The following is a 21,662-nucleotide window of genomic DNA, read 5'->3' on the forward strand; positions in this document are numbered from 1 at the left end:
CCTAGACTTTTGCACATGTAGAGCCTTGCCAACACTGAGACATTACCTTAGAGATGTTTACAAAATCACTTTCCTGGCATCTTCTGTTGTGGAAATGTCTTGAATTTGGTATGTAGTTCAAAGGCAGCCATTTTGACCATTAAATGTCACACCCATGCAACTATTTGTGTGTGGAACAGCTAAGCCTTGAAGAGATGAAATTTGAGACTTCCATTTAAATTTTCCCTCAAATCACTTAGTTTTTCTTAATTACCATGTTTTCAACCAATTAAATCTTCTTCTTCTCCTCCTCCTCCCTCCCTCTCCCCCCCCCCCCCCCCCTCTCTCTCTCTCTCTTTTCTCCAAAACTACATCTCGCTTTCCACTCTGTTTGGCTACAAAAATTCAGACCAAAAACCTGTGTGTAATTTATAGGAGTCATGTTTTTGTTACACTCAAACCTTTGACAAAAAACACTCATGCATTCAAACAGAAACTTGCATTGTCAACACCACAATGCCTATCAAATGTATGACTGACTGCTGAAGAGCATGCTCTCCTTAGATATGGTACACTCGAGTTTCCATACATCATCTGAGTGTTTTATTTAAAGATGGTCCTTCACAAACCCAGAAAATTGGCAGGTTTCAGCAATTCTACAGGGTGCACAATTTCAAGTAGATCTACCTTATGAAATTTGTGACGTTAATTGCACATCTGCTGCCAGTGGGCTTAGTTTCAAAAGCATTTATCTACTCTGTTACTCATTTAAGACAAATTGGACTTTTTTTTTGATAAATTTTCCATTCTGCTTTCAGCACTTTGACATTCAGTAGTGACGTTTGTCCTCGTAAGCCCTCACATTTAGCAATCCATTGGCTCTGTACTCAAACCAACTCTTTCTGGATTGTAGTGTTCTCCTTGGCACACTCCTTACGCATTTATACGACACAGTTTCAGATAGTATTATTTTGGAAAAAACCCATAAAAACTTTTTTCAAACCAAAATATATTTTTACAAGAAAGAGCAATTCTTAAACAATTTTTCTACATAATTGCCTACGTTGTTCAGACACTTGTCATAGTGGGAAACCAACTTTTCTATGCTCTCTGTGTACAAAGATGCTGCAGTGAAGACAGCCACTGCTGATGACTTTTAGTCATCATCGTTCTCCTCCGAAAATAATGCTTGCTTACGAACAAGTGGTAGTCAGAGGGTGCGAGATTGTGGCTCTGTGGTATATGTTTAAACTGGTCCCATCCAAATTGTTGAAAAAGGTTTTGTAGTGGCGCCAGCAGAATGTGGATATTTGTTGTCAAGAAGTAACCCTGTGTGTTGACTGAGCATTCAACACCTTTTGTTTTCAATTGCATGCCAAAATTTTCTCAGTGTTTCACAGTATTGTACTCCATTGACGGTTTCACATCTGGGAGGGAACTCAGCAAAGAGAATGCCCTGTCTGTCTTGGAACACAGTACCCATGATTTTTTTTCTTTTTTTAGTGCTGACTAGATAGTTTCAAATTTTTATTTTTTGGGGAATCATGAGTGCCTCTAATCCATTGAGTGTTATTTTGATTCTGGAGTGACATGACAAACCCAAGTTTCATCACTGGTCACAATTCTGTTTAAGAAGTCCTCTCCTTCATCATTTTTGGACATCTGTAAGCATTTTTGGAACAAAGTGAGAAAACAATTTGTGAAAATTTCAGTGATTTATGACCATCTCATGCAAAAGAGTTTTTGAAATTTGTGGAAACCCTTCACAAAGAATTCTTATTGTGAACTGTCAGTTTTCATGAATTTTCTTATTAACTTTCTCCACCAAATCAGCATTGATGACAGGAGCCCACCCACTCTATGCTTTGTCATGAACATTGACTTGATAAGAACGTTGACCTGTCATGAACATTGGTTTGTCCCTCATTGAATTATCTGACCCCCTTTCTCACTGTTCCATTAGCCATTACATTTTACCATAAATCTGTACAAGTTGGCAATGAATTTCAGCTGGCTTAACATTCTTTGTGTTCAAAAACCATATTATGGAACATGCTACAGTCGGTGGGTTCGAAGATTGCCTTAAACATTTTGATCGATCACTAAGAAAAGGTAAACACATCACAATCTGGCTGTAATGACATCATTGGGAAGGCAGTGAACCAGAGAGGTGATTGTGAATGTGCATAACCAAGACACTGTTGCTGCAGTGACTGTAGGATGAAACAGTACTTACTTTCCGGATGTACCTCAAAACTCCCTACTACAACAAACTGTCCATTTTGCCAATTGTACATTGCAGTTGCTCCTGCCTAGTTTTATTACAATACTCATATCTCCTTTAGCTTCTTTGTATCCTTCTGCATTACCTCTACATATCTAAACCTGTCATTTGTCCATCTGGTCCAGCTGATCTACACTTTGGCCAAGCTCGGCCCGAGTGCTTATGCACAGGTTGACAAATAGAAAATTCATAACTCTGCTGTTGCAAATTACTTTTTATGCTAGAAATGTCATTGCTTCTTCACTGTAATAGGGGTGTATTCGTTGCAACATATGCTCCATCTTACTAAGGACATTTACATGTAATTTGCTTAAGTAATTTTGTTTGTCCACCTGTCCTCTCCACAATGCAAAATGAGGCTTTCGTTTCCATTAATTTGGCGTGCCCCTATTCTGTTGTTTCTGTTTTTGTTCTAACAAAAGGCACAATTAATATGTGATGCTTAGAAAGATCAGTAGTTTCATTGCTCATCTTATCTGTATTAACTGCTGTTTTATTTTGTTGGCAGCTCTTGCTCCATTCTGTATTTTGTGTGGATAGCTAATTTGATTATATTATCTTCGTTTGTCAGCCGTTCCCTAATTTGAACAGCCATTTGTGCTGCCAGTGACTCTGCTTTGCCTGTAGAACACTCCTAAGTGCAGTAACTAGTATTCTGTCCAAGTAATACACACATTACCAGTAGTCCACTGATTTATAGTATTTCAGTGTGTTATAAAGATGCATATATCATCAAAATAATTTAAGTGGTTAGATAAAAAAATCTACTCACCAAGCGGCAGCAGAACACACACACATAAAAGACAGTTGTAACTGGCAAGTTTTTGGAGCCAATGGCTCCTTCTTCTGGCAGAAGAGCTGAAGGGGAAGAAAGAAGGGTAAAGGAAAAGGACTGGAGAGGTCCAGGAAGAGTGGTAGATTTCGGGAAAGTCACTCAGAACTGTGGGTCTGTGAAGACTTACCTTATGGGATGGTAAGGAAACACTGATTGTCGGGGACTCAACAGTCAGTCTTTCCCTTCTCATCCCGTGCGGTAAATCTGCCCTGACCCACGGTTCTGGGTGACTTTCCTGAAATCTACCACTTTCCCTAGACCTCTCCAGGCCTTTTCCTTTGTCCCTCTTCCTTCCTCTTCAAAACTTCTGCCTGAAGGAGGAGCCACTGGCTCCAAAAGCTTGCCAATTACAACCATCTTTTATGTGTGTGTTCCAACATCGTGTGGTGAGTAGATTTTTTATCTATCCAGTTAAATTATTTTGTCAATAATTGTTTTCATTGCATATATCAGTTTTTCAATGCAATTAGTGTGAAGAATATCTCTTACTATAGAAATAATATAACAGCATCACTTTTAAACATCAGTGGACATACAGTCTTTGAACAGCAGCTACAAACATTTTGCCAAGTACATCAAATTGACAAGTTTGTAATAGACACCAGTAAAGCAAAAATCAAGCAGTTATTGGTATCAAAACAGTTCACATTGTGTATAAATTTTTATTACATCAGCTGATAACATTTACATGAAAAGGGATGGAAGGTGTGTGTCTGGTGATTTTACGTGGAATGTTTTGGAAAAGTTCTGAAAATTTGCTCATTTATGTTTTTTGGGATGCTGATTATGAATTTCAACATGACTTCCTCAAACCCACCTAAAAATTGTAAAAAAAATTAAATAAAGAAAAGAAACGCAGAAAGTTTTTTTTTCCTCTCATAACTTGAAAAGACCCATTTTTCAAGTAATGCCATTTTTTATCATATTAGACCGTTTCCCCTGCAGTCTTGAGTCTAATGACTTTTCTGGGCTGTTGCATCATTTAGCAGTATTTGCTTCTGGAAATTACAGTAGCAGTTAATTTGTTGCTTATCATTATTATAATGTCATTATTATGTATGGGAAAAGTATAAAATTGCAGAAAGTAAATGTTGAAATTCAGGTATCCTCTGTTCTTTTATGTAGAAGATTTAAGCAGTGTGGGATCCTTTACATCAAAACATTGCTCACCTGCAAAGGGCATGAAAGATGCTGAGCAGATCCTTCAGGATACTCTCTCTACAAAGCTTATAACTCCCATTAAGGACATTAGGTGTTGGAATCCACAAATGACAACATTTGGAAATTTGGGGCTCAATGTTGACATGCTAAAATATCTTTTGAGTACAGTCGCTGATAATATGTACAAGATTCCTGATGCAATTCTTCAATATTTTCCACAAAACTGTCCTAGTATTTCTGAATAGGTGGCAGCCTGCAAAGGTTATTTCACAAGAAAGATCTTGGGTGACTTGCTCTGGGAGTTTGTTCCAGCGTTTAGTACCTGGCAGGTCTTTGCTTTCACTACAAAGTCGTACTGTGAAGGAATAAGAGTGAATGAATATTACAAAGACCTTGAATCTCGATTCTTGCCTCGTTTGTCAAGATCGCTGATGTATTCTTCTGCAGTGTGCTCTTCTTGGAGGTAAGCTGCTTTGAATCTTTGTGGTGGAAAATTTTCAGTGCCAGTATTTGGCTGGCAAAGGGAGGAGAGGTTGTGGTGTAAAGTTCCTGATCACTAGTCTTTGCGCCTATGTGCTGTATTAAATTCCAGATCTCACCACAGTGTGTTGTGAAGTGAGGGCATGTGACCTGTAGGATGCAGACTTTACACTAGGCAGCTGCCTTGGTGCTATGTACTAGCACCTGGCTTCACACTCTCCCTTTCTTTCATCCAACCTGGCACAATGCTGTACAAGCACTCGTCGGTCATCGGCACTACTAGGATACACAGTTGGCACTCTGTAACTGACTGGAGAAAGGCAACAGCAGGCCACCTCCACTAGGGCCTTTCCTAGCTTGGTGATGCAGGCAGGATTGCTGCATGTGCTCCCCAGCACTCCTCCTCGAGTGTGGGACTTTGTTACATATTTTAATTACAGTTAGCCCAACATCATTATTCTGCTGAAAAGCTGTTAGTGAATAGTTCTGTAACTTTACAGGAATTGTTGGGGGCTATGTCTTGGATCTTGATACAACTTTGCGGGTGTGTAGATGAGTAAAAATAATCTAATAAATATTTTTGTGATTTTTGCCCAATTTCACTTCAAAGAGGTAAAACAAAGCCTGCAAGATAATTTGACGTAATAGGTTTAAAGGGAATACCTTCAAAACTGTAAAATGTAAAAAATGTGTATCATATGAAAGTTAAAATGTAGTCAACAGTTTTGAACACTGAATAATCAACTTTTTTTGTTAATTTGAAATTTTTCAAAATACCCAACCACCATTAATTACTTTTGAAATATGACAACTTTAAAGCTGGTTTCTGAAATACCCTTTTTGGAAAATAAAAAGCTGTATGTGCTTTCCAGAGCATTTTCAACTTACATTATTGAAAGATCCACACATTCATTATTATTTTGTTTTATGTTTTAAATTGTTATTTTACATTTTAAATTCATTTTTTTTAACCATTTCACATCAGCATATTATGTTAATCGAAAATAATATGTAACTCATTATCATTTTACAAAGGCATTACAATAATGATAATCTGTAAAGAAAATATATATAATATATATAAAACCAAATGAAAGCGTTGGTATGTTGATAGAGACACTAACAAACACAAACACACACACACACACACACACACACACACACACACACACACATACAGACACAAGCAGACATGTGTAAAGGCAAAGAGTTTGGGCAGAGATGTCAGTCGAAATGGAAGTACAGAGGCAAAGATGTTGTTGAATGACAGGTGAGGTACGAGCAGTGTTCAGCCACATGTGAAATGTCAGCCACGACGTGCAACAAATGATGCCCAAGTAGGTGTTTTAGCTGCTGTCGCTGCTAATCCGCACATCAGTAGCAGACAAATTGCGCGAGAATCTGGAATCTCAAAAACGTTGGTGTTGAGAATGCTACATCAACATTGACTATCAGGCCAATTGTGTGATTGGATTGAAGAGTTCCTAGATAACAGAACACAGCATGTCATTCTCAATGGAGAGAAGTCTTCCGAAGTAAGAGTGATTTCAGGTGTGCCGCAGGGGAGTGTCGTAGGACCGTTGCTATTCACAATATACATTAATGACCTTGTGGATGACATTGGAAGTTCACTGAGGCTTTTTGCGGATGATGCTGTGGTGTATCGAGAGGTTGTAACAATGGAAAATTGTACTGAAATGCAGGAGGATCTGCAGCGAATTGACGCATGGTGCAGGGAATGGCAATTGAATCTCAATGTAGACAAGTGTAATGTGCTACGAATACATAGAAAGAAAGATCCCTTATCATTTAGCTACAATTTAGCAGGTCAGCAACTGGAAGCAGTTAATGCCATAAATTATCTGGGAGTACGCATTAGGAGTGATTTAAAATGGAATGATGATATAAAGTTGATCGTCGGTAAAGCAGATGCCAGGCTGAGATTCATTGGAAGAATCCTAAGGAAATGCAATCCGAAAACAAAGGAAGTAGGTTACAGTACGCTTGTTCGCCTGCTGCTTGAATACTGCTCAGCAGTGTGGGATCCGTACCAGATAGGGTGGAGAGAAGAGCTAGAGAAGATCCAACGGAGAGCAGCGCGCTTCGTTACAGGATTATTTAGTAATCGCAAAAGCGTTATGGAGCCTGATAGATAAACTCCAGTGGAAGACTCTGCAGGAGAGAGACTGTCCTTTTTTCCCCCTAAGGTAAGTCTTTCCGCTCCCGGGATTGGAATGACTCCTTACCCTCTCCCTTAAAACCCACATCCTTTCGTCTTTCCCTCTCCTTCCCTCTTTCCTGACGAAGCAACCGTTTGTTGCGAAAGCTTGAATTTTGTGTGTATGTTTGTGTTTGTTTGTGTGTCTATCGACCTGCCAGCACTTTTGTTTGGTAAGTCTCATTATCTTTGTTTTATATATATATATATATATATATATATATATATATATATATATATATATATATATATAGAAGGAAACATTCCACAAGGGAAAAATATATCTAAAAACAAAGATGATGTGACTTACCAAATGAAAGTGCTGGCAGGTCGACAGACACACAAACGAACACAAACATACACACAAAATTCAAGCTTTCGCAACAAACTGTTGCCTCATCAGGAAAGAGGGAAGGAGAGGGAAAGACGAAAGGATGTGGGTTTTAAGGGAGAGGGTAAGGAGTCATTCCAGTCCCGGGAGCGGAAAGACTTACCTTAGGGGGAAAAAAGGACGGGTACACACTCGCGCACACACACACACATATCCATCCACACATATACCTATATGGATGGCTGTACCTGCCCATCAAGTTTTTGGAATCACCAGATGAACAGTTTCCTTGTCCTCAGGTATGATGCTCAAAATGGTTCTGCCACATTGAGCACCCATCTTTTCGTAGTTTTAAAAGAAACTTATGGAGAGTTTGGACGAAGAATTCCGGAATCTTTTTTGAAGCCCAAATATTATTGTGACAACATTAAAATCTGGTAAACAATCACCTGACCACCTCAGAAAATATTTGACGAAAGTTCTCTTTCCCAGTGTGGTAGAAAGATATATGTTATTGCTGGATTTGCAGGGTGGCCAATGTGAATGAACAGTTTTGAGTGTTGTGCCTGAAGACAAGGCACTTGTTCATCCCAAAAGGCTCAATGGAACAGGTACAGCACTTGATATTTAATTTTGGAAGAACTATGCAAGAAGATGGTCAGGTAGGCTTCTGATCAATGATTATGATGTTTGTGTCCACTTGAAAAACAACATAATTAAGCTGCAGTCATTACAACAAGATCATTTCTCTTTGCCAATGTTTCACAATGTACTGAAATATGCTTGATACAAATCAGGATATTTAGAAGATTCCCTACCTCAGTTTGAGAACCCTGCTGAACTTTGTTTCGTATTTTGTTGTCCATCGTGTGCATTATGTGAAGAAATTTGAATAACTTTGTGTGCGTGGTGCAAAAAAAGTTATGTTTTAATCATTCTTTAGAAATTATGATTATTATGATTTTGTATCATAATAATGATTTACTTATTGTTTTCAATTAACAAAATAGACACCTGTGAACCTGTAAACTAAAAACAAAAAAGACATGAATTTAAAATGTAATGTATTAATTTAAAACATAAAAGAAAACTAGGTAATTAAGTATATTGATGATACTCTGACAGCATGTTGTGTACAGCCTTTTTTCCAAAATTGGTATCTGAGAAACCAGCTTTATTACAGATGAATGGATGTGGCGTGAAAGCTTCCTTAATTTTTGTTGTAACATAAGTTTTCATTTTACAAAATTAAGTAATGGCAGTGGGGTATTTTGCAAAATTTCATGTTATTGTAAAGTTAGTTATACAGTTTTCAAGAATGTTAATTACGTTTCACCTTTTATGTGAAATGTGTTTTTTATATATCAGGGTTTTGTAGTTATCCCCTCTAAACCTAATATGCCAAATTACTTTTCAGGGTGTGTTTTACCCCTTAAAAATGAAATTGGGCAAAAATGAAAAAAATACGTATTGCACATCTGCCAAGTTTCAGCAAGATTGTTTATTTACACTTGAAAATTTTTCCTTGTCTGTGGATAGTTTTGGTCTGGAGCAACCACAAATTTTGGGGTGATACAAACACTGATTCCCATCATGAGAGAAATGCTGTAACCATCAAATGTCCATGCATTGAAATCCACACCACAAGGTAGCGTTCTCGCTTCCCGAGCACGGGGTCCCGGGTTCGATTCCCGGCGGGGTCAGGGATTTTCACCTGCCTCGAGATGACTGGGTGTTTGTGTTGTCCTCATCATTTCATCAACATCCAGGAAAGTGGCGAAATTGGATTGAGCAAAGGTTGGGAAATTGTACGGGCGCTGATAACCACGCAGTTGAGCGCCCCACAAACCAAACATCATCATCATTGAAATCCACGCTGAGAGAAATGTCAACCATGAACTTTCAGAGTTAGATTCATGATGGTTGATACTTCAAATGTGAAGCTTCATTGTATGTGGAATGGAATCTCAGGAACACCAACATATCAGTTAACTTCCAGGAGTCTTACTTTTTGTAAATTTGTAATATCATATGTATTTGCAATGATGAAAGAAATTAATTTTGGCTCACATCACCCATAATGTCTTATGCAATTGCAGTTAACTTTGTCTACCTTGTATCATTTGTGCACTTTTTGTTCAGGAAAACTGTGTCAATAAAAGAGCAAAGTATCTTTGAAATAAGCTCCCTGTAATTTTCCTAAATATGATCGAGTGTGGGTATTGTGTATTAATGAACACCTGGAACCAAATGGCTTTGACAATAAGCCTCAGCTGTCTCCTGAATTGTGTGAAGGAATTGCTCTTCCTCTGGAACCAGGAATCAAATTATTTTGTATCCTGTTCTTTTGCAGCATATAATTGGCACTATTTGGATTCTTGGTCACTGGGTTTTCACAGTTTTATTGTTGGATGAAAGTTGGCTTTAATCGTGTTCATCAGTTCATACAGGGAAAGTTGAAGTCCTTGTCATTATATTTCAGGGAAGAAGAATAGTATCTATGTCACTACCTCAGTTACATCCCTGAAAATATCAGGTCTTTTCTCTCTCCACTGTGTGATCAAGCATTAAAGTATTTTCATACAAAATGTGTAGTAGTGTTCACCTGAGGCTAGTAAGTGTGAAACAAGTTGAAATGTGTTATGGCCTGTCCAACTTGTCAAGTTTCTCAGCTGATTCAACCATATTTTCCTGTACTCTGATTCTTGAACACTTTACATTAAATTGCTTAGCCTAGGGAAGATGGCTCTGTCATTGAGGAACTGTGCTGTTATTCTTGATCCACATAAGAACATCTAGTTTTTGTTGCAGAGGCAGCTATAATTGATGAATGTAACTGTTGGGTCTGATGTCTTTGTTGAACTCTCATTACATGGGTAGAAATAAACTTTTTATTGATGTATTGTGTCGGATACTTGTCATGAACTGTTATTGACATTTCCCCCTTGAGATGACTGCCTTTCCCATCCTTCCTTTTCAAAATTGTTTCACAAAATATTTGTAAGCCTATTTGTTTCACTTCCATCCTTAAACCTCTGTTCTTGAGCTCATTGTCCAAAATAAAACATGAAACTCTGATTGCAAAGTAACAAATGTGGGGAAAAGAAGAAGATTAACTGAAGAGGCTTCTTTAAAAGTTGGAACTGTGGAAATGATGATTGGGGAAGGAGAGAGATTCAGACAAGACAGCTAGACTCTCTACTGAGAGACTTGAAATGCAAATACAGAAACAGAGATAGAGGGAGAAAATGAGAGCAAAGGAAGTGAGAGAGAATACAGAAAAAGAAAACACCTTAGATAGCGAACAGTGCATCAAGGCATGCATGCTCCAAAATGGTGCAGTGGACATGGAAGGTAATTAGGATAAAAATGGCAAAGAATTAGTCTTGTTTAATTCAGATATAATGCAGTTACACAAACAACACATCATTTTCACTTTGAGGGGGAAAAAAGGGTGGGGGTTGGAACTTAAATAGTGGTAACTATTTATTTACAGCTCGTACAAAAGAGATATGTGTTTCAGAGTTTTACTGACTTCAAAGTAGTCACCAGTGATGTGGAAGTCGTGGGATCCTCTTAGCAATGCCAGTTGTGCTGACAGTTTGAGCGGAGCGGTCTGTTACGTGACAAATTTGTAGCAGTTCTGAAGCGAATGCCGTGAAGTGTTTCCTTCAGTTTAGAAATTGAGTTGAACTTAGGAGGGCTTAAGTCAGGGGAGTGCAGTAAGTGGTATAGCACTCAGCAGCCCCATCAGCCAAAGAAATCGGTAACTGCTTGTACTGTACGCTTGTGCGTTGTCCTGCAAAATGATGGTCAGGTCCTGCAGAAAGTGTCATGACTTCTGTCTGTAAGCTGGTTGTAGGTTGTGTTTCAAAAATGAACAGCATAGAGACAGAAGTGATGACACTTTCTGCAGGACTGACCATCATTTTGCAGGACAATGCTCAAGCACGTACTGATTTCTTTGACTGATGGGGCTGCTAAGTGCTATACCACCTACTGCACTCCTCTGACTTAAGCCCTCATGAGTTCATCTCGATTTCTACACTGAAGGAAACACGTCACGGCATTTGCTTCAGAACTGCTACAAATCTGTCTGGCAATAGACCGTCCCACTCGAACTGTCAACACAACTGGCACTGCTGAGAGTATCCTACGACTTCCACATTGCTGACAACGGGCTATACACAATACTGGTGACTACTTTGAAGGTCAGTAAAACTTTGAAACACGTATCTATTTTGTACGAGCTGTAAATAAATAGTTTCCAATATTAAAGTTAAAACCCTCCTATGTAGGAAAGGCTGTGGATTGGAGTGAGGCTAACATTTTACATCCAGGAGTTTGGAGGAATGTAAGAAAGACATGAACACCCTAGAAGAGAAAGAAGAAAATTTAAAGAACGCACAAATAATAATGAAATGTAAGAAATGGGCAGAGTAATGATGAAATGTAGGACAGATAGTATGATAACATAAAACAAAACAAAAAAAGTGTATCACAAAGGTTTCATTGTTAGTGTGAGCAGGAGAAAACTATGAAGGGAGGGGAAGGGGATAAGGTGGAGAAAGTCTTAAGAAAATATGATGAAGTCCATTAAGATCACAAGAACCAAGTATATGCTTGGAAATCCATTAATTTACAGATCTTGGAAAGGCCAATAGTCAATGAAATTACTTTTGAGGTGAATAATGCCCCAAAACCCCTGTTATATGCAATATCACAATGTTATTTACAAGTAACCATTTGTGTTTATTTCTCCTCCTGTACTCTTCATCTCTAATATTTTTTTACTTGTTGTGGAACCCATCCACAGATCCTGTTCACTAGAATACTATCACAGAAGTGACTTGACTTGTGGTTATGTTTCAACTGCATGTGCTTGGAGTTGAATTTTCTATTTTAATATGCTTTTCACAGCTGTAATGATAAATTCTTCGTCTTGACCCGTTTGCTACACAGCGTAGGCTATTTTCCCGTGTTAAAAAAATAGGGCTCGGATTGTTGTTGTTCTGAATGGTTAGAACATTCAGGTAGCACTTTTGGTCAATATACATATATCTGTTACAAAATGCTATCAGAGATTAAAAATCATTAATTTTCAAGATTTGGTCATATGAGTGAAAACACTTGGTTATTGCCTGAAGTTCAGTGACATCACAAGTTAGGAGTAAGACATAGTGATATGTCTGTTATAGGAGTGTTAGTCAAAGTTAATAGTATTTTTTCATACTTTTTCTGCAAACAGTTTGGTTATTTAGTGATGGAAAATGTGTTTACAACTTTTAGGTAACAATGGAAAGGTTTTTTGTGAAGACTGGTAGTGGAAACCCTCCAAAATTTGATGTGTTTATGGTCTCTTTGTTCATCAAGAACAATCTAGATTTTTATTTTACTGAAGTAAGAAACTGTCGTTGCATGGTGACTGGGATGACGTACTGTGATGCAGCAACAAATTGCTGAATTGTCTTAAAACTGAGGGAATCTGGAACTAGAATATTCCCTCAGACCTGCTGAAAAAGTTTTCCAGGGCAACTTGTGAAAGCCTGCACAGTGAAACACAGCAGAAACTTTTTAATTCAGAAGATAACTCTGTTAATTGCTATGGTTGTTGCCAGAACTACTACTGTTTTCCAGGTACCTCTTTTCTCAAGTTTCAGATTTTCAAACAGCATAAAAACTCTTAAGGGTAACTGCAGAGCATCATCATGTTTGCTTTAAATAGCTTTATGCACTGCAGTTTTTTTTGTTCCTCCTGGTCATTACTTTAAACCACTGGAGAATACATTAAAAAAATGCATTTGGCACACCATAACCTTAAAAGTATCTGATGTTCTGCTGCTTACATAACTGCTGCTGAAACACAATGATTGAAAAATGCTTAAGAGCAGGACCAACTTTCATTTTATCATAATGCCCTGTCTTATTTGTTTTACATTTAGGTTCCAAGCAGTGATCTATTTATCTCTCTATCAACATCATACAGCTTTACAACTAGCTCAATGGAGACTAGTGGAGTGAGAAATTATTGTCTTCAGCAACTTTTGTAGGAAGAATAATGTGGGTGGAAATTGTTAAATAGTTTCTCACATTGTTCAGAATAAGAACTATGTCGGGCATGAAATACAGTTTCGTAACACCATCTTTGTGATTCATCTCAAATTGATTCAGTGTAAAGTGAAGGTATTAAATAAAAATAGATTTTAAAATGTAATATGATATAGAATTTAAAACTCTTACATAACTATATTATGACTAAAATAAATTTAAGGAGACATTAGTATTAAGCAAAGAGAACTGGGAGGGACAAAACCTTCCTCTGAATGAGAATCAGTTTTGCGAACATTGCATGTGAGGATTCCAGCATGCTGCCTAGTATGCTACAAGCAACAATATGTTCATATGGAGTGTTTACATATATCAAAATGATCCTCACAGAAATAAACACATGCAGTGTCCATTATCTCATTTGGATCTCCACGAGCAAGTTGCAACTCCATTTTACATATCTTCTCATTTTTTTAAACAATCAAAAACCAGAATGAGATTTTCACTCTGCAGCGGAGTGTGCGCTGATATGAAACTTCCTGGCAGATTAAAACTGTGTGCCCGACCGAGACTCGAGGTTCGCAGGAGAGCTTCTGTAAAGTTTGGAAGCTAGGAGACAAGGTACTGGCAGAAGTAAAGCTGTGAGGACCGGGTGTGAGACGTGCTTCGGTAGCTCAGATGGTAGAGCACTTGCCCGCGAATGGCAAAGGTCCCAAGTTCGAGTCTCGGTCGGGCACACAGTTTTAATCTGCCAGGTAGTTTCAATCAAAAACCATTTTTCAAGAGTTTTTTTAATGATGTATTTGTACTATTTGTATTTTATGATATATTTGTACTATTTGTACTTTATGATATATTTGTACCATAAGGAACTACACACCATTTGTAACCCATTTTCTGAAATGTAATTTCCAAAACAAGATATCACTGTGAATGAGCTTAATAACAGTATGTGCAGTGTGCTACCCAGTGATGTCGTGGTGTAGTGTTTCCTTTCCTTGGGGTTCTGCCGTGAAAATTCAAAATAGAAAATCTGATTGGGTTTTGAATTTTGATGGAATAAGTTATGGATAAGGCGGACTTCGTATTACTGATTGAGATAGTGCTGTAATTTGACCGTGCATGGCAGACCGGGTCGGCAACACTATAAAAAGAGACTGTAAGGAAATAGCATCAGAAATAAGTTTAAATTTACCTTATAACTCTGTTAGAAATGTAGTATTTATTATAATATAGTCTTCGTGGCTGCGTCTGGAGTACTTCTTAATTTTCTTGTAGGATGTCCTTTTTCTCATTGTTTGCTGGTCCTCTTGTTCTCCGTCTGATGAAAATTTCTTTATGTTGTCACTGTCGGGATTAATTTATAAATTTGGCGATAACCATTTCGAATCACTACTGAAATAACTCCGTTTCGTAATATAGTTTTAATTTCCACTTAAAAGCATATTTAACACAGTGCCAAAAAACACCTATGCAGAAGAAAAAAAAGAAAAAAAAAAAGATCAAAATTATTTATAAAAATTGGCCGCTGGCGCAGCGCTCTTCTGCATGCGCGATCGTAAATCATATCTTTGTATTGGCGGAGGCGCGGTAGCCAAAGTACCGTTACAGTGATCATCACATGTCTCAAATGAAGCTTTCTAGTTGGCTTTTATTATTATTATTATTATTATTATTATTGTTGTTGTTGTTGTTGTTGTTATTATTGTTGTTATTATTTATATGAATGCTGAAATTCATGAGGAAAAAAGAATGTTTTGAGTATAAAATAACATAATTAATCTTTTAAGACAATTTCCAGAAAACAATCAAATACCCTATTGCTGTTCCTATTTGTATATATTGTCACTTGTAATATCATTGATATTTTTTATTGGCAGGTGCTTGTGAAGCATCGTTAGCTTGCACAACTTGCCATATTTATGTGCTTGGAGATTATTTGGACAAACTTCCACCTGCTGAAGAACAAGAAGAGGACCTGCTTGATCTTGCTCCCTTTCTTAAGGAAAATTCAAGACTAGGTAAGAAAACCTCATTATTCTGATTATCAAGTTGCATAGAGCAGCAGATTGTGACAGATATGTACAAAAGATGCTAAATTCAGTAGTTTTTGAAAGTTTGAATGCTTCTGTGGGCAAGGCTAAGGAAATAAATGGAGGAATAGGCAGTTTGTAAGAATCGAACTCTATCCATATCAATAAAAGTGAAACAGGATAGATTTTGAGGGAAACAACAATAAATGCTAACAACACACAAAATCTAAAAACATAAGAAGTTACAAGGGGATAAGCAACATGTCAGAGATATACCAAAAATAAAAGACAACAACAGAAGCCGAAGCCACACAAAATAAAAAATAAAAATGGGGATTAAATATATTGTTTACTCTTTGGTGGTTTGAGCAGAAATGTTGTTGTTGTGGTATTCAGTCCTGAGACTGGTTTGATGAAGCTCTCCATGATACTCTATCCTGTGCAAGCTTCTTCATCTCCCAGTACCTACTGCAGCCTACATCCTTCTGAATCTGCTTAGTGTATTCATCTCTTGGTCTCCCTCTACGATTTTTACCCTCCACGCTGCCCTCCAATACTAAGTTGGTGATCCTTTGATGTCTCAGAACATGTCCTACCAACCGATCCCTTCTTCTAGTCAAGTTGTGCCACAAACTACTCCTCTCCCCAATCCTATTCAACACATTAGTTATGTGATCTACCCGTCTAATCTTCAGCATCCTTCTGTTTGGCACATTTGATCACGTCAATCATCCATTAAATTAATATTCATCTTGTTGCTCTTCAAACGATGCACGTATACTGCAAGCTGTGTGTCATATTGGATTGTCCCGATGTTGGATGACATTGTATGGAGGAAAATCAAACTGCATGTAGATGTAGGGGTGGACATGGTTCTCAATGATATATGTATACTTGCGTTGATCCATTGTATCCTCCAGAATGACGAGATCATCCAGGGAATGTCTTTCTGCTCCCAGGATTGGAATGACTCCTTACCCTCTCCCTTAAAACCCACATCCTTTCGTCTTTCCCTCTCCTTCCCTCATTCCTGATGAAGCAACCGTTGGTTGCAAAAGCTTGAATTTTGTGTGTGTGTTTATGTTTGTTTGTGTGTCTATCAACATACCAACGCTTTTCGCCTAACTCTCGTTCAGAACATGTTCTACCATACGCAGTCTATTATTTGGTTCTTGTTGATCATTATCAAAGAAATGCATGGTAAGTTACATCATCTTTGTTTTTAGATATATCTTATATATGTTTTACACGTACGAACATATGGGCTTCCTGCGTCATTGTAGCTGCGCAAGCACGGTGACGCTTGTTATCTGGCACTCTCTTGCAATTGCTGAAATGAACCTATTTCTAACAGGTCGCGGGAAAATATTGCGAATGGTGGTTTGAAAAGCGTTACATTCAAAGTAGATTTCCTTTTACGTAAGATGAGCTATGTGCAATAATGTACGATGAATTTCTTAAATCACAAAGTGTTTGATTCTCATTTAGAAATCAACTTTTTGAGGACGACCATTTAGAAGAATTTCGAGCCCAGAAGATCAGACATTTACGTCGCTATTAAAAATTTTACTGGCACATTTGTGTGATGTATCTTAAAGTGTAACAAGCGCAAAAAAGATCAACATTATATGTGGAAGCTTAGCTTCTCTTCCAGCTTATTAATCTTAGAGACCAATGTTATAGGTGAATAGTATGTATATATTAATTTAAACCATTAACTCTTCTTATTTGTGTGTTCGCGCTACTTAAGAGTGATCTTGCTATTGGCTGACTACATCACATATCCTATGCTGTCGTCAGCTGGCGAGATCACGTGACATGAGCTATGACTGGCTTACAAAAGCGCATCGCAATCTCGATTTCAATGCTTCGGAAAGTGATTTGGAGTGTTTGGTGGAATTCGAATTTATACCTTTGCAATACGAAAATATGCAGCGTGCATGTTGCTGCACATCAAAGGTCTTTCAAAACATGTTTTTCCCCCCGAGTAACGTTTTCTAAAGGGCCGGGAAATTCTACTCCGGTATATAAAACCATTAACTTTCAAAGAATTGATGCATTTTACAGTGCCGAATAAGAGGTCACTTAACTGGGAAAAAGTGTATTTTTACCTGGGAGAAAGTGTATTTTTAACCGGGAAATCCGGGAATTTTTTTTCCTTGTCCACATATACACCCTGTATTACATATTCATGTAGTATGTAAAGAAATATGAATGTTTCAGTTGGACCACTTTTTTCACTTTGTGATAGATGGCGCTGTAATAGTCACAAACATATAGCTCACAATTTTAGACGACTTTGGTGACAGGTAGGTTTTTTAAATTAAAATACAGAACGTAGGTATGTTTGAACATTTTATTTCGGTTGTTCCAACGTGATACATGTACCTTTGTGATCTTATCATTTCTGAGAACGCATGCTGTTATAGCGTGATTACCTGTAAATACCACATTAATGCAAAAAATGCTCAAAATGACGTCCGTCAACCTCAATTCATTTGGCAAAATGTGTAACGACATTCCTCTCAACAGCGAGTAGTTCGCCTTCCGTAATGTTCGCACATGCATTGACAATGCGCTGACGCATTTTGTCAGGCATTGTCAGTGGATAACAATAGCAAATATCCTTCAACTTTCACCACAGAAAGAAATCCGGGGACATCAGATCCGGTGAATGTGTAGGCCATGGTATGGTGCTTCGACGACCAATCCACCTGTCACGAAATATGCTATTCAATACTGCTTCAACCTCACGCGAGCTCTGTGCCGGACATCCATCATGTTGGAAGTACATCGCCATTCTATCATGCAGTGAAACATCTTGTAGTAACATCGGTAGAACATTACGTAGGAAACCAGCATACATTTCACCATTTAGATTGCCATTGATAAAATAGGGGCCAATTATCCTTCCTCCCACAATGCTGCACCATACATTAACCCGCCAAGGTCGCTGATGTTCCACTTGTCGCAGCCATCGTGGATTCTCCGTTGCCTAATAGTACATATTATGCCGATTTACATTAGCGCTGTTGGTGAATGACACTTTGTTGCTAAATAGAACGCATGCAAAAAATCTGTCATCGTCCCGTACCGTATTTACTCGAATCTAAGCCGCACTTTTTTTCCAGTTTTTGTAATCCAAAAAACCGCCTGCGGCTTAGAATCGAGTGCAAAGCAAGTGGAAGTTCTGAAAAATGTTGGTAGGTGCTGCCACAACTAACTTATGCTGTCGAATATATGTAGCGCTACACAGGCATGCTTTGTAGGCACAAAGATAAATACTGGCACTAAATCCTCTGCGTCAGTAAATTAATTTAAAAAAAAAAAAAAAAAAAAAAAAAAAAAGGTGGAAGACGAACTTTTTTTCTCCGACCCGAGTTTCGACCACTGCATTTTCATACATTATCCAACGAAGTAAATACAAATTCCGTATTGTTCATCTTCGAATGTAGCAGAATTTCAATGTACTACGAAAATCTGACTGGCAAGAGTGTTTGGGATGTTTGTCAATATGGCCAACTCTACGTTCTGAATTTTTTCCTACCTGTGAGAAGAGATGGTTGCTAATAGGAACCTGATGAAATGTGAATCACATACATTATTCTCTTCACCATAAGAATAATACGAATATAAACATTTTGCCATGTATTCTTTCGTGTTTGCTGCTATCTCATTTAAATCCTGTCTGCCTAATAAACTACAAAACTAGAGTGAGACAATAGCAAACGTGGAAGAATATACGTATCATGTCATGTTTATATTCGTATTATTCTTATGCCTAGTCAGAAATGAATGCCTACAGTCAGAAATGAAGCACGGCAACTGACTAGATTTTTAAATCTAAGATGACTCTAATTTCTGTGCAGAATTTGATGTACTAAAGAAGCGGGCGCAAAGATTTTCAAACGGAGAAAATTTTTCGCCTAACACTCGTTCAGAACATGTTCTACCATACGCAGTCTATTATTTGGTTCTTGTTGATCATTATCAAAGAAAGCAGCAGTGTAAGTAACAACAAATAGCAGTCTCTTGCCATTGTTTCGCTAATGAGACAATTCCTGTCTTTTTTTTTTTTAAATTGTAAGCGGCGGTAGTGCGCACAAAAGCAAGCCATGCCGCGAGCCGCGACAGGCCGTAAACACGCACTATCAGAATGCGACAAACAATGCATGACACTGTACAGTAATGCATTTTCAGCTTAGAGTAACGTAAACACCTATAACAAAGAAAACGGCACTTATCAGATCAAAGCAAAATAAGCAAACGATTCAAACCAGATGAAGCACGTGAAAAAGGAAGGGTACCCGTATAAATACGGACGGAGCGCCTGACGCATAGCAATGGCTACCTGGTAAAGCTTAACTGCTAAGCTTACGACTCGAACCAAACTACTGTAGCTGTATTGTCATTCATTTGACCTAAATTGTGTCTCATATTACAATGGACCAACTTTTCTCTCCCCCTTGAATTTCGAGTCTCAAATTTCAGGTGCGGCTTAGATTCGGGAAATTTTTTTTTTCCCTTTATTTCGAGTCTCATTTTTCAGGCGTGGCTTAGATTCGAGTGCGGCTTAGATTCAAGTAAATACGGTAATTTCTCTTGTGCCCAGTGGCAGAACTGTACACAACGTTCAAAGTCGTTGCCATGCATTTTCTGGTGCATAGAAATATGGTACTGGTGCAATTGATGTTGATGTAGCAGTCTCAACACCGATGTTTTTGAGATTCCCGATTCTCATGCAGTTTGTCTGCTACTGATGTGTGGATTAGCTGCGACAGCAGCTAAAACACCTACTTGGGCATTAGCTTTTGTTGCAGGTCGTGGTTGACGTTTCGCATGTGGCTGAACACTTCCTGTTTCCTTAAATAACGTAACTATCCGGTCAATGGTGTGGACTCTTGGATGATGATGTCCAGGATACCGAGCAGCACACATAGCACACACCCGCTGGGCATTTTGTTCACAATAGCCATACATCAACACGATATCGACCTTTTCTGCAATTGGTAAACGATCCATTTTAACACGGGTAATGTATCACGAAGCAAATATCGTCCACACTGGCGGAATGTTATGTGATACCACGCACTTATACGTTTGTGACTATTACAATGCCATCTATCACAAAGCGAAAAAGGTGGTAAAGCTAAAACATTCATATTTCTTTACGTACTACACGAATATGTAATAAAAAATGGGGGTTCCTATTTTTAAAAAAACACAGTTGATATCCGTTTGACCTATGGCAGCGCCATCTAGCGGGCCGACCATAGCGCCATCTGGTTTCCCCCCTTCAAGCTAGACGAGTTTCGTTCTTTGTAGTTTTTTATTTGATGCTTATTTTGTGAGATATTTGGCCTGGTCACTATCAATGGACCACCCTGTATACAGTATACACATGTAGAGCATGTGTAAATGCGCACTTGAAAATATGCATTTCTGTGGGAAAAAACATTTTATTTCAGGTAAAGTGGCAGTGGAAAAAAACTGGTGTCTTTCAGTCACTTTAAATTAGCATACAATTACTAAGAGCTAAAACGAAATGAGTGGCCATAGGTAAACTGTATGCAGCAGCAACACCTAATGTTTATCACTTAGCATTTTAGGGCTTTCACCATTTGGATCATTTGTGCTTCCCTACTCAAAAATTGCACTGTCTCTCCTAAATGTACTTGATTGTTTTCATTCATTTGATTTTAATTTACAAGTGGTTCTGGCTTCTTTACTCTCTTCCTAAACTGCCTACTTTTCCTTATTTATTTAGATTCTTTATTTTACAAGTAATGAAGTGAGTGCAGGTGTACCCTCATTGGAGATTTTCTCTTCCCTGCTGTTTTAGCAGTATAAACCTTGTGGTTATTCCTCTAAATTGTTTCTTTCTAGCTAAGTTTGTCTTTTATTTTGTTGTCTATGTGATCCCATTTTCTAGTGAAGTGAAGTGAGTAGATACAACCACTTGCCATACAATGTAGTGGCATTGAGTGTTAGTTACATTCATAGACAAGAACTACAATTTAGTTCAACATTGTGCTAGATTTTGTATTACTGTTGAACTCATCAGGAAGGTAGGGTGTCATTACTTGTGGTTACTCCCATTTCAACTGCACGGACCCTTGGAGGAGTAGTAGTAGTAGTTCCTAGGTTTGTGTGTGAAAACTGATGTAAGTGCCCCCATACTTTGTTATAATGGTACTGTTTTTATTATGATACTTGATGGTGTTATCTATACCTGTACATGGCACATTGTGAAATACAATGTGAAGGGTGCATTTTTATACTAACTAATGTCT

The 21,662-nt window shown here is 38.0% G+C and overlaps 1 protein-coding gene across 1 annotated transcript in view; it reads left to right on the forward strand.

Moving 5' to 3' along the window:
- The window catches only part of LOC126163030 (adrenodoxin-like protein 1, mitochondrial), a 68,224-nt gene that overhangs the window by 32,259 nt on the left and 14,303 nt on the right, over positions 1-21,662 (forward strand). The window contains exon 4 of the mRNA XM_049919903.1: positions 15,217-15,357. Coding sequence (XP_049775860.1) covers positions 15,217-15,357 — 141 coding nt within the window. The remainder of the gene's footprint in view (positions 1-15,216; positions 15,358-21,662) is intronic.

The sequence above is a fragment of the Schistocerca cancellata genome, chromosome 2 (assembly GCF_023864275.1).
Source record: "Schistocerca cancellata isolate TAMUIC-IGC-003103 chromosome 2, iqSchCanc2.1, whole genome shotgun sequence".
Taxonomy (NCBI): domain Eukaryota; kingdom Metazoa; phylum Arthropoda; class Insecta; order Orthoptera; family Acrididae; genus Schistocerca; species Schistocerca cancellata.